The sequence below is a fragment of the Orbicella franksi genome, chromosome 3 (genome assembly GCF_964199315.1).
Source record: "Orbicella franksi chromosome 3, jaOrbFran1.1, whole genome shotgun sequence".
Classification (NCBI taxonomy): Eukaryota; Metazoa; Cnidaria; class Anthozoa; order Scleractinia; family Merulinidae; genus Orbicella; species Orbicella franksi.
In genome coordinates this window covers 30197708-30221917 of record NC_138147.1, presented here as the reverse complement: position 1 = coordinate 30221917, position 24210 = coordinate 30197708, and the positions used below count along the sequence as shown (strand labels likewise).

Below are 24210 nucleotides of genomic sequence, written 5' to 3'. Positions count from 1 at the left end.
TTTGGAAGACGGTATAATATCCGTACTCAGGGAGTGATGAGCAGTTCTACTAGATAAGCCAATGTCGGCCAGTCGTTTTGTCATCTTTACTAGTACTTGCATCAGGCTGTTACCTTAATTAAATGACCGGACTTGGCAATTTGTAGTTCACCATAACTGTATTCCATGTACGTCCTGCGAAAATGGACTAATCATGAAATTGAAAGTTAATCTCAAACTTAACTCCGAACATGGACGTACAAGCATTAAGTACATGATGTTAAAAAATGACATGACTAATCTGATTTATTACTTTCCAGTTATCTATATGAAGAGGTAAGGCGCTTGTTTAACTTGCTAAACAACAGGGCAACTACTTATACAGGGTGGATTTAGGAGGAGATGGATTGGGTGGCTTGCCGCCGCCCGCTTTCCCCCCCCCCCCCCTCCCCTCCCCCCTCCCCTTCTTTTTGGAGAAGCAAAACAAAAAAATTGAAAGCCTTTGTGAATGTTCTGGCCTAAAAAAAGGTAGAGTCTTTGGATCTTTGGACAGGTACCTCATTGTAATTTCTACTTTGTGGCCTTTCTAGTATTTCTTGTGAAACAATTTTCAATTAGAATTCAATTCTGAAATTGCAAAATTTTGGGAACCTGCCCCATTGATTCTGCAACCGCAAGGTACCAGCCACCCCTCTCCCCCTTAAAAAATCCTGGATCCGTGCCTGTAATAAACCTGGCCCTGTTTTCAAAAGATCAGAAGACATAATTTCTCTAGTCCTCTTGAGTTCATTGATTATACTGAAATTAAACACTTTTGTTGCCAATTCCAGCATACAAATCTGACCTGGCAGTATTTTTCGAGAACGCTAACAGCTGAAAATTCGCCATAATGAGGAAAGGCGGAAATTCAGGTGCCTTTGCTTTAACACTACACGTCAATTGCATCGTTACTATAGATCGCAAATTCGTACTCGCTTTGAAGGGCGTCGTTCCCGTAAAACATGGTTGTTCCATGTGGAAGGCCGATGTTGGCGTAAATAGGAACTTTGTCGGAAAATTCATCACCAACATACTGATTGTCGTCGTGGTTGACGTAAATCACGCCTGGTTGAGCTGGGGCGGGTATTTCGCAGTATAGATCATCGTTGCCGTCATCAACATTAGAGTAAATTTGCTCAGCTGTGCAATGAGGATCATCAAGATCTGTTGCTGTGGAGTAGTTCTCTTCGCCTGCGTATTTCTCGTGAACTTCACTTTCCTGGACAACTGTTAAATAGTTTTCTTTACTGAAGGACTCGGTAGCATCAGGTTCCATCGTGATTTTATTTTCTCTGTCAACACAATTAGCCGAGTCAGTGAGCGACTTCCTCTTGAGCAAGTCTCGGAGTTGCGAAACAATGCCAGATGACCCATTACTTTCCGTTGCATCTTCATTAGTAGCGTGGTCATCCTTGCATTTTTCTTGCTTTCCATCTTCTGGTTTCATTTTCCCATCAGCGCTTTCTGAAACACTCCGATCGTGGTACTCCTCGGTGAGTGGAACATTGGTACCCACATTGTTGACGACAAACCGGTTTACGTAGCTGACGATTTGATACTCATCATTATCTGAGAATGCACTATTTTTCACTTTCTCTCCAGCATGTTGCTGTGTTTGCTGAAAATCAGTAGCACTGCTAAGCCAGGTCTTGCCCATTTGGTCCACGCACTTTCCACTTTTATCTTCATTTATATTATTATCCACTTGCGCCACCTCTTGTTGAGTTTCGGACCCATTCTTTCCATCAAAGTGGATGCCATCCGTGACACTCTTCTTTTTACGGCGCCGTTTCCCTTTTGGCCGAGTTTTTGTAGAAATAACGCGTTCAGATTCGTCGCCAATACAAGACATCGCCTTCTTACTGTCCTCTGATAATGCAAGTGATTCATCTGAATGGGTAACCGCGACATATCCATGTTCATTTTCATTTGGTAACTTTGTGCCATCCATTACCCTGTCGTTTACTTTGTTCTCAGTCTCCATCTCTTGGGACGATTTTCCATTGTATTGTTCGTGAAACTTAGTATTCGTCACATTATGTAACTCGATGAAAAAGTCAGCAGATTTTTCCCTGTTCTCCTCAATCGAAACTAAGCTTTTAGATTTGACTGTGCCTGATGCTTTTGTAGCCTCCGAGATATCATTTTTCTTTAAACTGATATGCTGCTCATTTGCTTCATTTTTGCTGCAGATTTTCAAATCTTCGCTACCCAAATCCTCCTCGTCCACTAAAGGCATCGTTTCAAGTTCTGCTTGTGCGCAATCTTCAAGGGGTTCTGGGTAGTTATCATCATCATCATCGGCACTGCTTACGCTGATATGAATTCTTCTTTTGTCCTGCTTTACATCCTTTATGGGGCACTCACTGGTAGAGATTGCCACGATCGATGAGCTATTACCAATTATCTGCAGGTATGATGCCACTGGGACATCGGAAATTCGAACTGTTTGTTCTTCCGTCTTGGAATCGTCATCTGATTTGTTATCTTCTACGTGCAACACAAAATCTGTTTCTTCTGTTTTCGGGCGAGGTCTATCGACATCGGAACGGACTGATGCATAAGCAAAAGCTCTGTTGATATGTTTCCAGGAGTTAACGATACCTGAACCTGCAGCTTGCTGGTTAGAGAAAACCAATGGAAGTGGCGAGCATGTGTCTTGGGCTTCTGGTTGATTTTGTGTGGTCGTTGGCGTTTTCTGGTTGGGTGTTAATCTGCAATAAACGCTCCATCCTTTGGAAATGGAATCAACTTGATGATGGATTTTTGCAAGCCGTACAATTAGAAACAAAACGATCATGGATAGCAGTAATGAAATACATAGCAGAACCAGGGAAATTCTAAATACAAAATCCTCTTCCATTGAGATGGCAGGTCCCTTTCAAGAAGGACGTTGGCTGAAAGAGACAAAATGGAAATACTGATTAGAAGTCCAAACGACATTGGTAGACTATCGGTCTTTCCCTGGTTTATACTTCAATCAAGCCAAAGACGAGGCAAACAATACAGCGCACTAATGCTAGCAAATGGGGATTTCCCATTCTAATCTTATAATCAACACGAAGATGATGGTACCACGCATGTTGCCAGAGGAACCTTGTCACGGTAGCTTCTCGCGTAAAGAGGCGTCACTCTCCTGACTTATATTGCAGACTCAAAAGGACATGAATGGTATTTCATGACACGTTCGCTCCACTGAACTAACCCTTTTTCGTTCTTATGCAAACTGTCCAGCTTCCTATTCCTCGGATTATTTTTTTGGCCGGCTCAGTTACGTATTTGTTTTTGTACTTGCGCCTTGCTGAAAATCGTTTGCTTGACCGTGGGACTGGGCACCAACATCTAAAGAAATGGTTAATTATTATCCTTGTCAACTTCTTCTTTTTTTTTTCAGTTCAATTTTTCCATAATTTTATGGTCTCTCTTGTTATTTAGTTAAATAGCAGAATAAGCGTTTCGTCTGAGCACGCACTCAAAATAATAGGTGTAAAATGTATCTTTTGTTTATCAGTAGTAACTGCTAATCACAAATAAACATATTCCTTGCAATTCTATCCTAGTCTTATCCTTCTGTGCACTGCTAATTCTTTCTGTCTTTGAGCCTCAGCTTAACAGAATTCTTAATCTGCCAGCATAAACACGAAATGTGCGTAATCTTGCGAAACCGAAAGGTGAAATACACTTATCTCGATGCCAGGATGTTTGGCGGAGTAAAGCTTCACAAACTACGCATGCAAGAGAACTCGTTGTACGGACCCCTTATCAATTGCATCACCAAACAAATATGCATTAAACCGCAAGGCCCAAGCAGGAAGTCATATCTATGACTACTTACCAGAATTTCGCTCTACGGAAAATTACTGAATTACAATTCTTTACAACTTCAAAAAACTTAAAGTTTGTTTTACCAAAAAGGCGGGCCTCGGTACTTCAACTCGGTACTTGGTATGAACAATTCCAGATCCAGCAGTGGGATAAATCACTATCTAACACTAATTGTTCACTGGATAGTCATTTATCTAGTGGATGGCGTAATCAACCCTTTGAACAATCGAAGTCTTCCATGTGGAATGGGATGTGCCAGGACAAGCATAACATCTTAATGTGCGCATTTCTCAGTCCTATTAAAACAAAACCGCGAAAGTTGTTCATCTTGTCGAGTTCGATTTTATTCTGAGACCCAGCTTCATTTTAAAACCCAGCAAAGAACAGGTCGGTGACATCTAAAGCGTAGTTTGTCATTTTTCAGCAGCGTGAGACCACAAGCAAAAGCATATGTCCATCTAGCGCCAAATCTGCTGTTTCAGCGATCCAGGACTGAGCATAATACATATCGTGCAGACAGATACCTGAACTACCTACCTTTACCCGTCCGCTTTTATTCGACCGGTAGTTAGTGAGTATGACGCCACACCATTCAGAGTGTCCTCGCTGCTTGTCCACATAGTTTGGAAGGCTAAAAATAAGGGATTAGCATTTTCTGCGTAATTAAAAACAAGGAACTTTCGGCTTGCGGTTTACGGGTTACCGAGGTCAACTTGATAGCAATAAAATTGATACAATGTGTACGCAATTTGAATATAATCTCTGGTTAACATTTGTTGTTGCAAAACGATAAACAATATAAACAAAAGATGTTAGCATGGATCTCGCCTTCTCCGGCAGCCATCAAGAAAGTGGTGTAGGCGTTACAATTGCGGATACTTTTCCTTTGGGATCGATGCTGGGATGCAGTTGTCCTCAAAAGTGTGAGACCGTATATGCGTGGAAATGCACCTTATCTTGTTCGTAAAGGAGGTGAGGCGTTCAATTTAATGTAGCTCAGGCACGGTGTTTTGGGTCAATTTGGCCACGTAGAAATATAACCTTCAATTTCAAGGAAGCCTTAAAATAATAGTTTACTAAGAGATAAAAACACCGAAGAGATAATAATAAACCGTACAGGAACAAAGAATGGTTAGGGAGGAAAAAGATATAAAACATTGTTTACAAACGACAAACTTGAAAAATATAGGCTAAACTTTTCGAGATGCGCAAATCGTGACATAGCTCCTTTAACGCGGTGCTGTAACATGCCTTTCCTTCAAAAAGAAAATTAAATCCGCCACTGGTGGGTGTTTCAGTGGCTAGTCTTGCCTGAACGCCTTGCATCTTGTGTGCTATCCTATTAGAAATCCAATACAATGTCAATGTTTGTACAAGTGTATTTATTACTGGCCTCCGAGGATAAGAATCATTTGGTGCCTGTTTGGAGAGACATGTAAGCGTTTGTTTCCTCCACGAACAGGAATATATTCTCGTTTTCCGTGTGGCTTGGTTGATTCTGGTGCGGAGTAGTTTAGTGTAGGGAAACTGAGCCTAATTGCCTTTTTAATGATTTTAGTGATATTTGTAAAAAGTAGTCATCAGAATGAGGGCCAAAGGACATAATTTGCATCTGCCGGTGGTGCTGAATCCCTCTACGTTTAAACCGATCCTGGAAGAAATATATCAGTCTGCTCAAATTTTACGAAATATTGTCAGTTCTCGACCGCTAAATTCGTAATAATTGCTAAGATCATGTTGGTTAGCTGCATGCATCCTTTATTTGAGATTACTAATCTGAGGAAATTTACTAGGTCGTATAGATCAGACATAGGGGAAAATCTTTCTCATGCTACGCACTAAGCGTAGGTGAGAGCAGGAAACTATACGCTGACAGCCCAAAATCTAGACTACAAGTAGTCCCTCTTTCGCTCAGACCGTCGTGCGTGACGCCAATGGAAACCGCGAGAACAAAAATGGCCGCGCGAAATCCTGGGGTCAAGAAGAGCGCGAAAGTAGGATTTCACGCGGCCACTTTTTCCTCGGGGTTTATTTACTATCTTGCTCGACAGACTAAGCGAAAGAGAGACTACTCGTAGTGTACCCAGAACTATAGCAGTAGATGTAGGGGTGCGAGGGAACTTACTCTCTAACGCTGTCTATTCATAGATCTATCTTCACACAACTCTATTTGAACTCTCACTTTGCAGATTAACGAATATCAGCTGCACCAAGGCAGTTCAGTTGTCACTGCCTGGTCAGGCAGTTTTGTGAGTCTCCGGACCATTTCACTTGTCTCAGTATGCCAACTCTTTTTAACCGAGAACTTTTTTTTTAACTGATCCAAAGCATAATTATGCCGAGCTTATCTCGTAATCGTCTTTTATAGTTTATGTAAGCTCTTTCAAGGTTCTTTTCTGGACTATTTACAGACTTAGGTATAATCTAGACTCATTGTCTCAGTTAAGTTCTTGGCAGTCTTTTTTGTACGACAGTTGATGGTTTAAAAATTTTGCAATTGATCTTTGGCAGTTCTTAAAAGTAAAGCGTTAACCAAGCTGACCATGTTATACATGAATAATCTTCGGATATGGGACAACAGAGCGCTTAAAAAGCAGTTAAAGCCAGTACCCGGAAAGAGAGAATCATAATGGTGGGCTATATTTGACCATTGCACGATTCAAAATATCGCTTTTCTACGGTAGACGTTAACACTTAGGCCATTTGGCCGCTGAAGATTATTAACAAACAAATGGATTAACTATATATTTACAAATTGATTCACTTTACGTTAACTATAAAATGACGATCTACATATGTTCGAAGACCAGTTGTGACTCTCTTTAAACTGAGAGGCATTATCATTTCAATTGCACCATCGTCTCAACAACAAAAGGACGCAACGATATTAACCATTCGCGAACGATACAATGTGCGTAATCAAATTAAAATTATACGTCAATTTTTTACTAATTGCTTTGGAAAATAGAGATGCTTCTCTCCAAGCACATTAGCAATACTTTCATAGCGGCTCGCAGTTAGACTGCAGCTAGTATAGGAAAACTTTCGTTATATCACGGGTTATCATAGAGTGGACTTTCGTCGACTTTGCAAAAGGCGGCGTTGTCGTTACACATAGAAGATTGTTGTTGTGCCTCGTTGTTTGCGTAAACTGGGACATCATCTAAACATTCAACACCAAGATTTTGGACAACGCTCTCGTTGACGTAAATTACTTCTGACTGCACACCAGCGTTGTTATTATTGTTGCTGTCGTGTATAATGGAGTAGATCTGGTCAGTGGAGTATTCTTGCTCTTTTGAGTCCACCTCCGTTTCGTGGACAACCGTGAGATATTCATGGTTACCTTCGGCCGACGAATTGGCAACAGGCTTATCTATGCCAGTGGTGGAATCATAGTTGTCAACTGGCTCACTCCAGTATTTCGTTGGTATGTATTCATAGCTGTTGTCGTCACCATGACTTGCGTTCACTGGCCCATCGTTTTCTGAGGTACCTCCAGCTTGGAATTGGCCCACTGGAATATTGGTACCTGCCTTTCCAGCAGCACCACCTTCCACGTGTTGCACAATGAGATAACCAGAGTCATCTTCATCGACATCCTTTGAGACCCCAGGCTGTGTTTGTTGGAACGCAGCATTATGTCCAAACGTAGTTAATTTGCCCACCGGCTGGCTAGAGAGGTTTCCATATTTACCTTCCTCTAGATCATCAAGAGGCGACACGCGGTCGTCGAGTTTTGACACACCATTGACCTTGCTCTTTCCTTCGGACTCCGTCTCATTTTTGCTCTCCATCTTGTGATGTCCGTTCTCCTCCATCTTGGATTCAATGGGAATAAGGTATGAAGACTCGTCTTCGTGAGGAGGCGACTCATTTTCAGTTCCCTCTGATAAGGCAGATGATTTGTCAGAATGGATAACCACAAGATATCCATGGTTGTCTTCATGGGAGTCGTCGTTTTCTTCCTCGTTCAAAGCCTTTCCATTTTGTCGCTCGTCACATCCCATTTTGGACTCCACTCGTGAGGAGTCAGCATCGGGTTTTGCGTACGTATGATCTTTGGCACACTTTAAACTCATGTAATCCTTCTTCAGTTTGCCACCTTTAATATTCTGTTCAGAATCATTACTCGTAGAGTGATGTGCTCCTAAACTGTCATCAACGTTTTGAACATTTGTTCCATTATTTTTATCACTGGCAATGGATCCCTCTTTTGTGTTTGAACCATGGACAGGTTTTTCATCGTTCCCCGGTGCCAAGGAACTGTCAAATGAAGTTTCTTGCGGCAAATCTGAGCGAGGTCCATCTCCATCGGAACTCGACGGTCCGTACGCAGCAGAACCCACCAAATTTTTCCAGGAATTTGTTTCCTCGAAATTTGCCGCGGAAATGACCAGAGGGAGAGAGCAAGTGTTTTTGGTCAGGCCAATTATTTGTCGTTGTATTTTTCTAAGCCAGACAATGAGAATCGAAATCAATATCAATAACAGAGACAAGAAACATAGAAGAACCAGTGACGCTTTGAAAAGAACCTGCTCATCAATCGAGATTCCAAATAGCATTTCCTCACAGGTCTTCATTCTAAAAAAACACGTAAGAGATCTTGTTAGGAAAGCTTTAGGATTGCGTTCGAGTTAAGCCGACGACTAAGCTACTTATAACATCGCCGGAAAAGCTCCTATAGGAAAGAAAAATAAAAAATAATAAATATGTAAATATGTTATTCGTTTACCCACGGAGCACCAAGGAGTTTAAAGAACTCGTTCAGAAATCCTCGTGCATTCCAGGATCGAATTGGAATCTGAAAATGTTGGTTTTTTAGGAGAGGGGAAAACCGGAGAACCCGGAGAAAAACCTCTCGTAGCAGAGTAGAGAATCAACAACAAACTCAACCCACATATGACGCCGGGTCTGGGAATCGAACCCGGGACACATTGGAAGGACGCGACGCTCTCACCACTGCGCCATCCCTGCTCCCCAAATATATGCCAACTGGAAAGAGTGCTGGTGATTTATAAGAATTTTGTTGAATGATTCCATAAAGCCCAACTAAATGCAGAGGTGCCAATTGCACCCTTTACTACGCCTTTCAATAACATGCGGACTCTAAAATTCAGAGCTCAACCGACAAATCCGTTTTTCGCTACCGTCAATCAAATGTTCGGCGGCTCCTCCCAGCTTCCGACTACTGCCGAGCGCGGGGTAATCAAATCTTTGAGCACAGATCAGGCAATGAAACAGCGCTCGGCAGTAGTTGGAAGCTGGGAGAAGCCGCCGAACATTTGATTGACGGTAGCGAAAAACGCATTTGTCGGTTGAGCTTTGAATTTTAGAGTCTGCATGTTATTGAAAGGAGCAGTAATTAAACTTTGAAGTAAAAGCCAGAATGATGAAGCGACAACACTGTGTTATTTCACGAGGGGCACAAATAAGAGGACCAACAGCTACAATCGACCAATCAGACTCCTTTATCGCTGATCCAATCATTATTAAGCTCATAGTGCTGTTAGTGCTGTTTCGAAACAATTTTCGAGTAGCTCATTGAAAGGTTCGTCTCGATTTTCTCTTGTCAACTGATCTCTTTTATGAACGCGTCCAGTGACATTTTTGGTAGAAAAAATACTGCAGTTTACTACAGTATGGTTGATAGTAAAACGGTAATGGCGTAACGAGTAGCGGCGTAAGGCGACTGTTTTTGTTGGTTTAGAAAACCTGACTAGCACTCCGGTTAGCCAGAATAACATTTCGGGACGTTAGCCTAAATGGTGCTCCCAGGGGTGAAGATGGGTATCACTACGGTTAGCCTAAATAACGATCCGGTAGACCTAGAACACTGACGCAACAGTGGTTGGCCCTTAATAACTGTAAAAGTATGACGATATATACTCAAAACAGTTAGTTACCGCGCCAATTCCTAACGCCTGACTTGTATATATAGTAAATGAATTGTAATGTACTTGTAATTCCTGATGAATTTTTGCCGTGTTTAAAGCGGCAGGGGTAATTTGCAGAACGCCGAACGCCGAAGGCCAAATGCCGAATGCTCTATTTGCTTGCGGTTAGTTTCACTTATATTTGCTCGCGGTTAGCTTTTATTTTTTGGACAGGGCCATACGCAATACAATACTATCCTTAGCAAGCAAAAGCTAACCGCAAGCAAACAGGAGTGAAACTACTAAACCGCAAGAAAACAGTGCATTTGGCGTTCGGCGTTCGGCGTTCGGCGTTCTGCAAAACACCCTTGCCGTGGAAGGATTAAAGATTAAAAACGCCCTTGCGCTTTGTACAAACTACCAAGCCTTATTAGTGTTAAGTGCGATTGTGTTTGAATTGATATTTGCCAGAGGCAATTCAAATAATTTTGACACGTTCGTGTTTGTTATGAAACCCAAAACTTAGATCAACACGGATTCCTTTGACCTACACGTTTGCGGAATTCTTGCTTCGGCTTTCTGCACTAGCACTAAACACAAAATTATGCATTACCAGTTTCACCTCATAACAATGAAACGGGTGACGTGCTGAAAGGAAATGGCCACAAAAGTAGAACTGCCACGATATTCAAACAATTCCGCCTTAAAAACATGATAGAGGATTTAATATATGATTTTTAAAAACAAGAAAACATTTTCCGCCCAAGCGTATGTTTGGGGTAACGCGAAATGCTGATAAAATTACCCCGCCTCCCCCTCCGGCCGCCCCTGCACGGAAAATTGCACCAGTAAGAAAGTTTGAGTTGAGTTGCTTTTTAGAAGTGAGATTTTCCAAGCGGATGTGAGCAGTTTCCATGAGCAGTTTCCGTTAAAATTAACTGCAGATTATTGGGCGCAGACTCTGATCTAGAATCGAAAAGCATTTCTTCGAACAAAGTTTGCGGAATGTCTCAGATTGTTGTAGATGTTGAAACTGGGTCCGTTCATGTCCCTACTCAGATGTTCACAAATGCGCGTTGAAAGATGTCGGCTGGTTTGGCCGATGTAACAGGCATTATAACACGCGAACTGATATCGCTTAGCACGGGATCCTTCGCGCTGAGCAGATTGCTTAATAACCAACTTAAATTCTATATTGACCTATATTGATACAGTAACGTTGAAAGAGTTAACGCAATCTTTCCCCAACTTTTCCAGTAGACATACGGTCACTTTAACCTATCTACTTTGTGACTAGGTGTCACATAAGACCTCATAAGCTAACTTGAAATAATAAGCTAGAACAGATTGTCGAACCTGTACAGGGCCGATTTATGACATTTCATACATAGAATAGAGATACATCGAAAAAACTTTACTAACGTGTCAATACCTTATAGCCTGGGAAATCTCATACTAATTTGGAGGGAACACGGGTTCAGAATCTCCCGCTTCCCATACTTTCATCTCCCGACTCCCGCCCTTTTCTGTCCTGCTTCCGTCTCCTGTAAATTAGGAGACTCAAAACACGTCCTAGTCATTAAGCTGCACACTTCTTAGGCGTTTCATTTTTTTTTTTTTTTTCAATGGTCTTGAAAGACATTGTTGTGAGGATATTTATACAACCATCCGTGTACTCAGCCTTGCTCGATCTTCTTACATTCATTGACCTATTGGCCTATGAAGTAGCCATTGTAAAAGGGTTTACAATTTCAATTACATTATAGCCCACAATGTAAACTACTGGGTTACCAGTAATTGCGTCAGCTATTAAAGTGTTTTATTTATTTATTTAAGTAAGCCTGTTTTTAGCCCAAGCGGGAGTTTTCTGAGAAGTCTTAGAAGATCGAAGACGGTAAGATGCTAAATGCAAATTTTTTGGTGTTTTTTTCTGGAAGTATTCTAACTCTACCCCCACCCCCGCACACCCCCTCTCTAGCTCTTATATTACAAGAATCATTACTGTTTTAGTGTTAGTTGACAAGAGCTTTTACAACACTGTATGTATTTACGGTCACGCAAACAAAGCTAGTTGTTGTTGTTGTTGTTGTATCACTTCCCGTCCTTTCCCCTCCCGCCTCTCGTACCCCTCTCGCTCCCTATTCCCCTGGGTTCCCGCCCCTGTCCTCCCCCCTCACAATTTGGGGACACAAAATAAATAGAAGAAAAATAGAACCAGATTGAAAAATATATTGCACTATATGCTTGAAAACAACACCCAATACGAAATTTTTAGCAAGAATTTTTATGAAAGACAAGACCAACTCAAACCAAATTAAAGGAAACATCGCTACTGAGAAAGCCAGGAATTAGGAACCGGAAGTTCCACAACCAAGTGAGAGAGTACTTAAGCAGCCGATCTCCGTTCTTTTCAAATACATCACCGACAAAATATGTAATTAACACTGAAATTGGCGCGTAGCCGAGCGCAGTTCTGGGCGGGGGGGGGGGGCACATGTCAAAAAGAATTTCCATCCCTGGGAAGTGGGCTCCCTTATGAAATGGTCGGAGATGCTCGTCATAAGCTTTGAATTAAACACCTAAAGGAGACCAATCCGGGTGTGGTTCGAACTTTATTTGACCCGTAGAAGATACCACTTTAAAACGGAATAGGCTCGATTACCAATCACTGTTCAAGAAAGGGGCCCGTGCTAGTAGACCGGATCGGACTCGAGACGCCGCCGGAGAACGGAAATATTTCTTCGAGCCAGCACCGTAAAAGATACTTTGACAGCTAAGAATGGTGACGTTTCGTCATCAACACCTTAAGTGAGACCAGAATCCTTGACTTGTACCCCTAAGCGAGAACATCTCCGACTTTTTCATATAGGAATGTCCCCCCCTCCCCTCCCCCCCTCACTCCCGGGATTTGCATACGCGGAAAATTAACTAAAAGCGTTCTGTGCCTGACGTGATCAATGTGCAAATATTTTTTTAGTATAATTATTGTATCTGATGAATGGTTGTTTCAAAGCCCAATAAGTTCACTTTCATTAGCATTTTTGTTTGGCAAATACGCACACCTCTGTCCGTAGCCATAACTATGATATAAATGACAAATACAATAGTAAACAACATGCATTCAAGACCCCGAGGTGAAATGTACAATTCGATACGATCCTTACCGGAGTTGCCAAGCGTATTTGACGCAAACCTCGAAGTTGTTATCGTTCGATCAGTCGACATTCATCTGGCCGATTGAGACAAGAACTTAATGAACGGGCATTTTTAATACAAAGGCATATATAAGTGCTTGTTTAGCTAATGTTATTTCCCCGAGCTTATGTTATTTCCCCTGATCCTTTCGAAAACTAAAAGATGTCCTTGTGGTCTTACCTGTATCCACCTTTGTTTTAACTCATTTAACGCAGGTCTTTTATGAGTATGACTCCGCCTGGATAACAAAGTCGGTCCCCTGATCCTCACAACATTAATATTTCCGCGCGATCTGTTACAACGTCTGCACGAGAAGGAATTTAAGTCACAGGTCCACGAGGTCATAGCGGGAGGAGTCGTATGTAATGAATATGGAAAGGATCATGTGACCACAGCCCCCTAGAAAAGAGAGCTAAGAACTGAACACTTTATTTGCAGGGACTGGGTCATGCAATTTTAGCAGTAAGCGACTGGTCATAGGATTAACTGAAATAACACATCATCATCATCATCGTTATCGTCATCATCATCATCATTATCATTTTTGCCTCAATAAAAAAAGAAGACCACAATTACAACACTTTTGATATGGCGAAGACTGGGGAGACCACCAAATTCTTTAAGACAGATGATTTTCCGCTCTTTTGCTGCGAGTTGTTCCTGGGGAAATTCCCACGAAAAAAGGACTAGGGTGCTCGTCTTGCTTTCCAGGGGTAAAAAAGCAGTTTGGTACCTTTTAGGGTGTTCAGCCTTAAAAGGTTCACAGCGGGCGCTTTTTCGGTACCTTTTAGGGTATTGAGCCGAAAAGATATGACAGGAGATCATATGTCGTTGTAGAACTGGTACTCTTAGGGTGAAAAACATTTCAAGCCACACACGCAAAACAGGATCTTAGTACCGCTTTGGGGTTCTTTTTAAAGTTTCCGACGGGCACCCCCATCCTTTTTATATGGGAGTTCCCCCCCCCCCCAGGAGGGTTATCACTCGGCACTTGTTTCCATCCATCAAACTGAATTTCCTCTTTCACTAATAATAGGCCATACTCGTATTTTTGTTCCGATGATGTCTTATTACAACAAGAGAATTCAGAGCTAATTTTATTACAAAAACTTTTCTTATGCTTATACTTATTTTACTTACAGAACCCAAAGAACTATGTTTGCACACCCCGAGAATCAAACCCGGTCGACGTTAGGTGCCAGAATTCAAATTTTGAAACTATTTACTGTCTGTAGGGATAAAAAATAAATATACATATTTTTATATGGCTAGCGTCGTTATCCGGCAAGATGAATCAAATCCTGCGCTGTGATTGGCTACCCGAGCGGGCAAGATGGAGCCATCTTGCCTGCTCGGGACTACCCGCCGTGTCCCGCAAGAAAAATTTCCCTGAAAGCCAGATAATAAATCCTTTATTGACCAAGCTTGTTCGGTCAAGATGGCTGGATATTGGCCTCTTTCATTTTTTGCGAGTTTGTGGACCTCGACTCCGTCTCGGTCCATAAACACGCAAAAAAGAACTTGGCCAATATCCAGCCATCTTGACCTCACACTTATGTTGTCAATAACCCATACGTGTCGCCCTGACCATCAAATGAAAGTTAGTGTCAAGCAAATGCACTTAAAACTGATACAAATAAAGCCAGCACTAGGTAAGAGAGAATCATAACGGCGGGTTATTTTTGACGATGAAACTTAACAATTCAAAATGTTGCTTTTCCACGGTAGACGTAGGCCATTTGACCGCTGAAGATTATTGAGAAAAAATTGACTAGCTACTTACAAATTGATTTACTACACGATGTTAACTATAATAAGACGACGATTTACAAATGTTAGGGTTGAATACCTGAAAATCAGTAACAGCAAACCGGCTATTTTTCATACAAGTAGACAAAGACCAATTGTGACCCTCTTGGTTACAGTACACCTTGAGGGGTGTCTCGCGCGCAAGCGATGTAGCGCGTGCAGTTTAAGCTGTAGATACCTAAACCCCTATATCAAATTAAAGCTTATGGAGCTGGCTATCAAACCATACCAAGAATTTTGAAAGAAAATGAATTGTCGAATTTTTCACGACCACTAAATGCGAGCGCCTGAGTCACCTTTCGAAAGCTACGGGTCAAAGCGAATTTCGTTTTCCGCCAATTTAATTTTTTTCCTCGGTTTCAGGGCCCAAAGCGCTTAAAAAACGTGTCTGGGTTTTGGCATATTCAATTGCAGTAAAAAGTTACAGAACATTTTCGAAATAGGATTAAAAAAATGTGCAGTGATCGTACAAGAATCGCTCTCGAAGAAAAAGTATTTCGTAATTAACAATTCGCAGACATTCTTTTGTAGTTTATATGTTAAACTAGCCACTGTCCAAATTTAAGAGCAATTGAACAAATTCCCTTTGAGTTATAACTCTTTAGAGTGTCTGCTTCAAGTGAAAAAATTTATTCGAGAAAACAGCGCTAAGAAAAATTTTCTGCTTCGCAAACAAACTCCGCCCACAAACGCCTTCAACTGGGTTCTCAGATAACTAAGCCAATCAGTGCAGGGAAAGTTTACTACCGTTAACCTCCTGGTGAAATTTACGCGCGAATCTCTAAAAAACTCTTGTGTTTCGCAATGCGCTCAAGGAACCGAAGGCAGAGAGATAATTTTTCTGTAGCTCGGTTTTTCTTGAAGCTGGTCCGGCAAAATGGGGAAGACTAAAAAGGATACGAACGTTAGAGTGGCTGAGCGAAGGAAACAAACAAAAGAAAGCGCCGAGAGCAACTGTGTGTGGGCAACTGTTCATGGATAATATTTCAAATGGTCTCAATGAGTCCGACGATTCGTCGATATCGGACTCATCAGAAGAGTCTCTGTCAGCATCCCTGTTATTGCTGTCAAGTTCCGAAATTTTTACAGAACCTTTCTTTTCTCTTACCACGAATATTTGCCCGCCTTATACGATAACTATAGCTTCACCCGCGTGGCGAACTTTCGCTTCTTCACTCATTGATGTATTTTCATTCGTTCTTCGCTGTTTTCGCTTTTTCGAACCGGTCCATGGTTTAAACGTGGTCTATGTTTACTTATAACTTAATAGAGACACGCCTAATACCAAAAATACTGGGTAGTCAGAACAACAATGCTGATCAACTGAGTAGTCAATTCGTGACATCCATATAGGTAATTCCCGCGAAAATCGTCTCGGTTGATTGCATACGCGCCGTAGGGCTGTAAATCAAGAGGTAAACTTTTACTTCCGGTGAAAACGTAAAACCGCCATTTCTCCGCCAGTATTTAGCCTTTTTCAAAATTTTTTTTCAGAAATTAGAGATTATTCTTCGACCACTATTTTGACCCAAAAATCCAAATTTGAAGAAAATTGCCAACCCGAAGGTATACTGTAACCTTAAAGTGGCACGATCATTCTAGTTGCCCAGTGGTCTTAACAACAAAAGGACGCAACGATATTAACTATTCGCGAACGATACAATGTACATAAAGAAACTAAAATTAAAGGTCAATTATTTACCAACTGCTTTAGAAAAAGTAACTGCCTCTCTCCAAGCAAAATTAGCAATACGTTCCTAATACTTGCTGTTAGATCCCTCTTGCAGCAAGAAATGAAACTTTCCTTACATCATAGGTTGTCATAAAGTGGACTTTCCTCGACTCTGCAAAAGGCGGCGTTGTCGTTAAACATAGAAGATTGTTGTTGTGCATCGTTGTTTGAGTAAACCGGGACAACATCTGAACATTCAACACCAAGATTTTGGACACCGTTCTGGTTGACGTAAATTACTTCTGACTGCACACCAGCGTTGTTATTATTGTTGCTGTCGTGTATAATGGAGAAAATCTGGTCAGTGGAGTGTCCTTGCTCTTTTGACGAGTTCACCGCCGTTTCGTGGACAACCGAAGTGAGATAGTCATGGTTATCTTCGGCCGACGAATTGGTAACAGGCTTACCTTTGCCAGTGGGGTTGTTCTTCTGGAGTTTGGAATCATTGTTGTCAGCTGGCCCAGACCGGTCTTTCGTCTGTATGTATTCATAGCTGTTGTCGTCACCATGACATGGGTTCACTGACCCATCGCTTTCTGAGGTACCTCCAGCTTGGAATTGGCCCACTGGAGTATTGGTACTTGCCTTTCCAGCAGCACCATCTCCCACGTGTTGCACAATGAGATAACCAAAGTCATCTTCATCGACATCCTTTGAGACCTCAGGTTGTGTTTGTTGGAACACAGCATTATGTCTAAACGTAGTTAATTTTCCCACATGCTGGCTGGAGAGGTATCCATATTTACCTTCTTCTGGATCATCAAGATGTGATGCACGCTCATCGTCTTTTGAGACACCATTTACGTTGCTCTTTCCTTCGGGCTCCGTCCCATTTTTGCTCTCCATCTTGTGATGTCCGTTCTCCTCCGGCTTGGAATCAATGGGAATAAGGTATAAAGAATCGTCTTCATTGGAGGGCATCTCATTTTCAGTTCCCTCTGATAACGCGGATAATTTGTCAGAATGGATGACCACGAGATATTCATTGTCTTCTTCATGGGCGTTGTCCTTTTGCTTCTCGTTTCTTCCATTTTGACGCTCGTCACATCGCATTTTGGACTTCACTCGTGGGGAGGCACAGGGTTTTGCATACGTGTAATCTTTGGCACGCTTTAAATTCTTTAAACTCATGTAATCCTTCTCCAGTTTGCAGTCACCTTTAGTGTTCAGTTCAGGATGGTTACTCGTTGAGCAATGTGCTGCTGAATTGTCATCAACTTCCCCTTCTGTGTTTGAGCCATGGGCAGATTTTTCATCGTTCACTGGCGCCAAGGAATTGTCAAATGAAGTTTCTTGAGGTAAATCTGAGCGAGGTCCATCCCCATCGAAACCCAACGGTCCGTACGCATTAATACCAACCAAATTTTTCCAGGAATTTCTTTTCTTGAAATTTGCCGCTCTCTTGTTGGAAATAACCAGAGGGAGAGAGCAAGTGTTTATGGTCAAGCTAACCACTCGACGTTGTATTTTTCTGAGCCAGACAGCGAGAATCGAAATCAATATCAATAACAGAGACAAGAAACATAAAAGAGCCAGTGACACTTTGAAAAGAACGTGTTCATCAATCGAGATTCCAAAGAGGACTTCCCCGCAGGTCTTCATTCTAAAGAAAAAACACATACGAAATCTTGTAAGAACACCTTAAAGATCGCTTTCGAGTTAACAAGAGCCAACCACTTAGCAATCTATATATAACATCGAAACACTTGTATATGGTTAAGATAGCTGGAACTGTGTGCCAGCTAGAAAGAGGGCTGGTGATCAATCGAAAATTGGAATTTTGTGGCTTACATGAAGCCCAACTAAATGCAAAGAAAATAATTGCACTTTTTAATCTTGCAGTAAAGGCCAGAACGATGAGGCTACAATACTGTGTTATTTCACGAGTAAGACATGCAGATAAGAGGACCAACAACTACATGAATTGGCCAATCAGGATTCTTTATCATTTATCTCAACCATTATTGAGCTCTTAGTTTTTGTTTTGTTTTGTTTTGTTGTTTTTTTTTATTACATTTAAAGTCACTTGCGTTACAAAGATATTGCTGAGATAAACTACTACAGCTACGATACTGGTATTCTTTACATTTGTTCACGGTTGATTTACTGAAAATATAATCAGAAACCTTGTACCTATTTCTTATATGTAAAAATAGCTTTTTGTAATTCCCAATACATTGCAAAACATTACATGTACTTAAAATTACATTACGCTACAGTGCATTACATAACTAATCTTACATTAATTTTACTTCTTTTTTCTTTTATTATTATTGTTTATTATTATTATTTTGCTATGGTTGCCTACACTAAGAATTATTTACCATACATTGAATACTGCACTGAATAATGCACTATTTCATCTTTTTTTTTTTTGGCTGGCTAAGGGTACAAGTTGTACTGAAAAATAATTCTCCATTTTGCATATTCATATTTTTAGAAATAGGAGAGATATAAACTAAAGAAGGAGCGCTTTCCAGTTCCTGTTTAATTACAGGAATTTTCAAACATGTATCTTTGTTGTACCGCATCTATAAAATCGTGAAGAGAAATAGACTTATTGTTTAGTTTGCTACCATAGATATAGTAGCGCATAAATAGTGTTGTGTAATTAAATTTCTTTATCACGTTATTTCCGGGCGCAGTAGTTGGAGAGATTTGAGAGTTGTTTGTTTTAGTGAACCAAAGTGTTACTTTTTGTACGAATGACTTAGTGAAGGAGCAGTGAATGAAGGTGTGGTCGATGGTGTCCGGTTTAATCCCATATTTGAATAGTTCTCCCTTTGTCACGACAGTTCTATGAATAAAATTGAAATTCTCTTAACTTCGTTTCCTTGCATACTGTTCTCAGAGATTTAAAAGTCTTTCCCCGATGATCTTCATTTAAAGACAGGTTTTCGCTCCATCTTTTGGGACCAAACAAAATTAAGCTCTTGGTGCTGTTTCGAAACAATTTTTGAGTAGCTTATTAGTTTCTTCTCGATTTTCCCTTGTTAATTAACCGCTCTAATGTGCGTGTACGTGATTAGTGACATCTTTGTAGCAAAAACAAAATGTACCTTGTGGTTTTTAGTAAAACTAGTAACGGCACAACGGGAGTCTTTTCAGTTTTTCAGTAAACCTGGCAAGCACTCCGGTAAAATTTATTTTAGAAGACACTGTGAGAAAAAGATAGGAAAATCACTTGTTCCGATTATTTTCGAGACTCAAAATGCATATCTTTTTGGCTATGCAGGTTGTTTAACACATTTCATACATAGAATATGCTTGAACGTCATACACATGCACAAAACGAAGTTTTAGCTGTCAATGACTGGGGTTAAAGTAAACCAATTTGAAGGAAACACCGTTTCCGTGTGAGACGAGCTTGAAAGCTAAGTTTCTATATTTAATAAAGCAAGGTAGCTTGCTCCTTACTCCTTTGTTCACTCAAGCCGGACATAATGACGTAACGACATAAGAATTAAGGACGTTATGTTGTTATGTCACCAGTGTGAAGATCCTGACATAATGACATAATAGAAAAAACTGATCTTTTCCTTATGTCGTTATGTCTATGTCGTTATGTTTCAGTTAAAACAAGTGTGAACATCATCGACATAATAATTTGATTTGTGGTCAAAACTTGGACATAGCGACAGACAAATGCCAACTCTAACATCATTAATTTTGTCTCGAACATCCGCAGAAAAGACCTCGCGAACCTAGTTTCAAATTACGTCTGTACAGGAAATTGTGCAAAGTGCGTTTAAAATGCTATTAGAATTTTAGACATTTAAAGTTTGTATATAGTTGTATAGGTAGAAATTATTATATTTTAGTCCGTGTTTTAAAACATAAATGGATGGATGGATGGATGGATGGATGGATGGAGGGATTGACAACATAACAAAAAACCAATCAGAGCGGCACACGAATTGTCGAGCCCAGTCCGCCACCAACACTATTTTCAAAATTCCGATGACTGTCAAGTGTGATCAGGAATTGTAATACCGTTTACCTGAAAAATATTCCCGATTCCCCAAACTAAACCCTCTGACTAGTTTGTGGCACTGGCCGTGTGCTCTCCTAGCTTCATGATGAAGGATCAGGCGTATGATTGATTGTAAATAGATTAATAAGTTTTACGTTTTACGTTCAATTGAGTGTCCACAATTAGTTATCTAAGCTAAATACTCAGACACTTAAATGAAGTTCATTCATTCATTCATTCATTCATTCATTCATTCATTCATTCATTCATTCATGCATTCATCGACTCTTTTCTTCTGGCATTTCTCCCTTTGTTTTCCGTCGTTGAAGAAAAGAAACAGAAAAATGAGTTGCAATAAGTGTTTCTTCCTCCATTTTTAAAGTCTTGTTTGCACCTAATCTTAAGTCTTTATGTAACTTATGTCTACGTTCACATTACCGACATAAGCGATTATTTCCTTATGTCGTTATGTTGCTATGTTGCTATGTTGCGATGTTGTTATGTCGTTCTTGTGAACTATGCCTTACTCAGGCAATATCAGTACCATGAAATGATCACGTCTGTTACATAATCAGCTTAATAATACCGTATTAATTTATTAAGGCATTGTCGTTATATAGAGTGCAGAGTTCTAAAATTTAAAAAGTATAAAAACTTATAAATTTAGCTCGACACCCCCCATTATTAGTGTATGTGTTCAAGGAATAAAAACTTTTGCCACCTGGAGTAGTTAACAACGTCATCGCAAAATACGGATTACATTGGCCCGCAGCCGAGCGTAGAACCGGCCAATTTTAATTTCCAGACGCGGAAAACGAACTGAAACGCAATATTTTGATCAATATCCAAATATTTTTAAGTAAAACTGTTGTACTTGATGAATGGTTGTTTCAATGCCCAACACTGAAATCAACATTTGCTGGCCAAATATGTCTATCTGTAGCCATAACTATTATATAACTGACTACAAAGGTAAATAACTTGATTATGCATTCATTGCACTGATGTTTGTGAGGAAATGTATGATTCAATAAGGTTCTTGACGAGTGCCTCACGCAAACTTCACAGTTGTTCTCGTTCGATCAGCCGACATTAATCTCTGTTTGAGACAAGTACTTGATGGACAAGTCTTTGACAGGCATTCTGAACAGGGGCAAACATAAGCGCATTACTAGAACTATTAAGTAGGTGGTCGAGTGGTTTGCTAATGTTATTTCTCGGTGCTTCCTGACCCTTTCGAAAAATAAAAGAGGTCCTTATGACCTTACCTGTGTCCAGTTTTGATTAAACTTATTTAAGGCAGGTCTCTTATGAATATGATTTCGCCTAGATAACGAAGTCCTTTTCCTAACCCTCGCCGGCAACAATGATATTTCCGACTGATCTGACTGCACAAGCTCGAGACGGAATTTATGTCACAAGATCACGAGGTCACAGCGCTCAGGAGACGTCATATGTAATGATTATGGAATGAAATATCAGGTGATCACAGACTGCTGGAAGAGAGAGAGAACTGTGGAATCAATCAATCAATAATGATAATCAATATGAAAATAACAATCAATGTGAAAATAGAGGAGCATTAATCCCAGTAGAAGATCGAACATGTTTAGTATCCAAAGAAAACTGCACAGGACATGAACAGCATTTCTTGATGTATTGTCAGGGTTATGCCACTATACGACGTGAGCTGCATATATTCGCATATTTTAAACTCGGACACTCGTTACACCAGTTTAAGTGATAACGAGAGGACCAAGTATTTACTTAAAGCAGACAATCAGTAAAGATTAAATCGAAAATAACAGGTAAATATATCCATTTAATGTTGCAAACAAGAAAAGAGATTCTTACAATTCACAAATGTAATAAGCGCTATGAGTTTTCCAATTAATTGTATACGGATACGGTAAATGTTATGTTATATTTTTACTAGCTACTGTTCAAACCTTTATTATAACTAGATCAATACCTCCCTTTGGAGAGTAAGGCGCAATAAACATATACTATTACTACTATTACTGTTAATCAATCAATTAAAAAAAGGACGGGAAAAGACTAATGCAAGGCTGACACACGGTCGTATATTTAAAACAATATTTCGGCTGGCCAGACCAGCCTTCTTCAGATGTTACTAAATTTGTTGGCTTCACACTAGAAGCTATAAAGTTAGTTTCAATTAAGCATTTCACTCAAGTGCACTTGAAAATCTCAAGTCGCACTTTAAAAAACTTGACTAAGTATATTACTTGAAGCATTTTCGCAGTAAAATCAGTCATGCATGTCACAAATGCGATTGTTCGGCAGGAAAATCGTGAAGAAATGCAAATACTTGCTTTGTTGCTAACGAATACATAGCAGCAACACAAAGGAACAAACGACATCTTCTGTATTTCTCTAGAATGGCTCGACAGCGCGGTTTTCGGCAAAGAAATTGCTGTAACCGAGACATGCATCCGCTATAAACAATGAATTTCCGTGCGACTCGTCCAATGTTCAACAGAGTTGTTCGGGTGCAAAGCGAGTGACCTGGTTGAAACTTGAAACAGCAGCTGGTTTGCAATTTGCAGAACTGCATTCAGGTGTGGAATGATATGAAAAGCGATGGTTTAGGCTGTCTTTGAAAAAGACAGTTGTTCGTCTGTCCGTTCATCAGAATTGTAGCAACGCTGCACATCGCTTTCAGTTGGCTTCCATTTCCTATTGGTCAAGTGTGTTCTCAAGTGTGGTGTAGACCGTACTTCAGCCTCTTTGATCTACCAACGCTTCCATGGTCACTAATAAGTAAAGTCCATCTATTAAAGTACATTTTACCCCTTCACACTCAAAGTAAGTTCCAAGTGCACTTAAATTATACTTACAATTCAAGCTCCAGTGTGAAGCGAACAATTATGAAATGAAATTACAATATTATATAATGGTGGATGTCGCAACACATATTTCGAAACTAAAAGAAGTGGCGGAAATGACGAACAAAACAAACTAAATAAAGTAAAAATAAAATGGGTCTACTTAGGTTACAAGTTTCATGATTCATCGCGTCTGTTAATACCGTGGGGCTCCAAAGACCCCGCTACATCTATTAACGAGCAGTTCCGAACGGAAAGTGCGAAGTCAGCAGACTTCACTTAATGGCAGCAGTGAGGCTAATATCTATACTGCTACATAATAAAAAAATAGGTGAAGGACATAAAGGTCGTGTTTAGGACTTGCCACAAGTTGCTCGAGATTTCCCAAAAAGTTGCCCGAAATTTCTCAAAAAGTTGCTCAAAAGTTGCTCCAAAAAAAGCCAAAAGCTGCTTTTTGTGACGAAAGTCGCTCAAAAGTTGCTAAAAAAGCCAAACTTTTTGTTTCTCTCTTCTTTTATTGGGTGTGATGCAAAAATATGCAAGCTCTGCAACAAAAGTAACATTTCTAAGCATTTTTGTGCAATTTTGTGTTGTAACCCGCAGCGTCGCTAAATAAATTTGTTCACAATACGTATGAGTAAATACTACGCATCAATATCAAAACTTTTTAAAACTCTTTTTAAATTTTTTTTAACAAAAATTTGAAAAAAAATTTTTTTTTAATTTTAAAAAATTAAAGAAATTCACAAGTTTTCTATTGAAACATTGTAAACTATAGAAGTATACATGGCCAATTGCAGCACTAAAAGCTGCTCCGATATCTAGAAAACTAGAAATTGCTCAGTATGCAAAAAGTAGCTCGAAACAAACAAAATTGCTCGAAATACGAAAAGTTGCCAAAAAGTTGCCGAGCAACTTATGGCAAGCCCTAAT

The 24210-nt window shown here is 40.2% G+C and overlaps 3 protein-coding genes across 4 annotated transcripts; all 3 read right to left on the bottom strand.

Annotated features, from left to right (window-relative positions):
• Positions 1-438: 438 nt before the first annotated feature.
• Positions 439-14283, bottom strand: LOC145481924 (uncharacterized). 2 transcript variants are annotated; one of them, XM_081460499.1, is made up of 2 exons: positions 13095-14283; positions 439-2915 (listed from the first exon to the last, which is right to left on the bottom strand). In XM_081460499.1, exon 2 carries the CDS (start codon positions 2879-2881, stop codon positions 908-910), a length of 1974 nt encoding a protein of 657 aa, XP_081316625.1. In that variant the 5' UTR covers positions 2882-2915; positions 13095-14283; the 3' UTR covers positions 439-907. The 2 variants fall into 2 exon arrangements, with proteins under 2 accessions (XP_081316625.1, XP_081316624.1); XM_081460498.1 differs by lacking the exon at positions 13095-14283 and adding an exon at positions 4381-4468.
• LOC145481926 (uncharacterized) lies at positions 6897-13098 on the bottom strand. Its single transcript, XM_081460501.1, has one exon. It carries the CDS (start codon positions 8424-8426, stop codon positions 6897-6899), a length of 1530 nt encoding a protein of 509 aa, XP_081316627.1. The 5' UTR covers positions 8427-13098.
• An 88-nt stretch (positions 14284-14371) lies between the features above and the next one.
• LOC145481925 (uncharacterized) lies at positions 14372-23455 on the bottom strand. The gene is made up of 2 exons (XM_081460500.1): positions 21697-23455; positions 14372-18058 (listed from the first exon to the last, which is right to left on the bottom strand). The coding sequence occupies exon 2, from the start codon at positions 18055-18057 to the stop codon at positions 16534-16536; it is 1524 nt and encodes a 507-aa protein (XP_081316626.1). The 5' UTR covers position 18058; positions 21697-23455; the 3' UTR covers positions 14372-16533.
• Positions 23456-24210: the final 755 nt, after the last annotated feature.

Bases quoted from the DNA above. Each gene is read 5' to 3' on its own strand.
- LOC145481924 (XM_081460499.1), bottom strand. From the start codon at position 2,881: ATGGAAGAGGATTTTGTATTTAGAATTTCCCTGGTTCTGCTATGTATT.
- LOC145481926 (XM_081460501.1), bottom strand. From the start codon at position 8,426: ATGAAGACCTGTGAGGAAATGCTATTTGGAATCTCGATTGATGAGCAG.
- LOC145481925 (XM_081460500.1), bottom strand. From the start codon at position 18,057: ATGAAGACCTGCGGGGAAGTCCTCTTTGGAATCTCGATTGATGAACAC.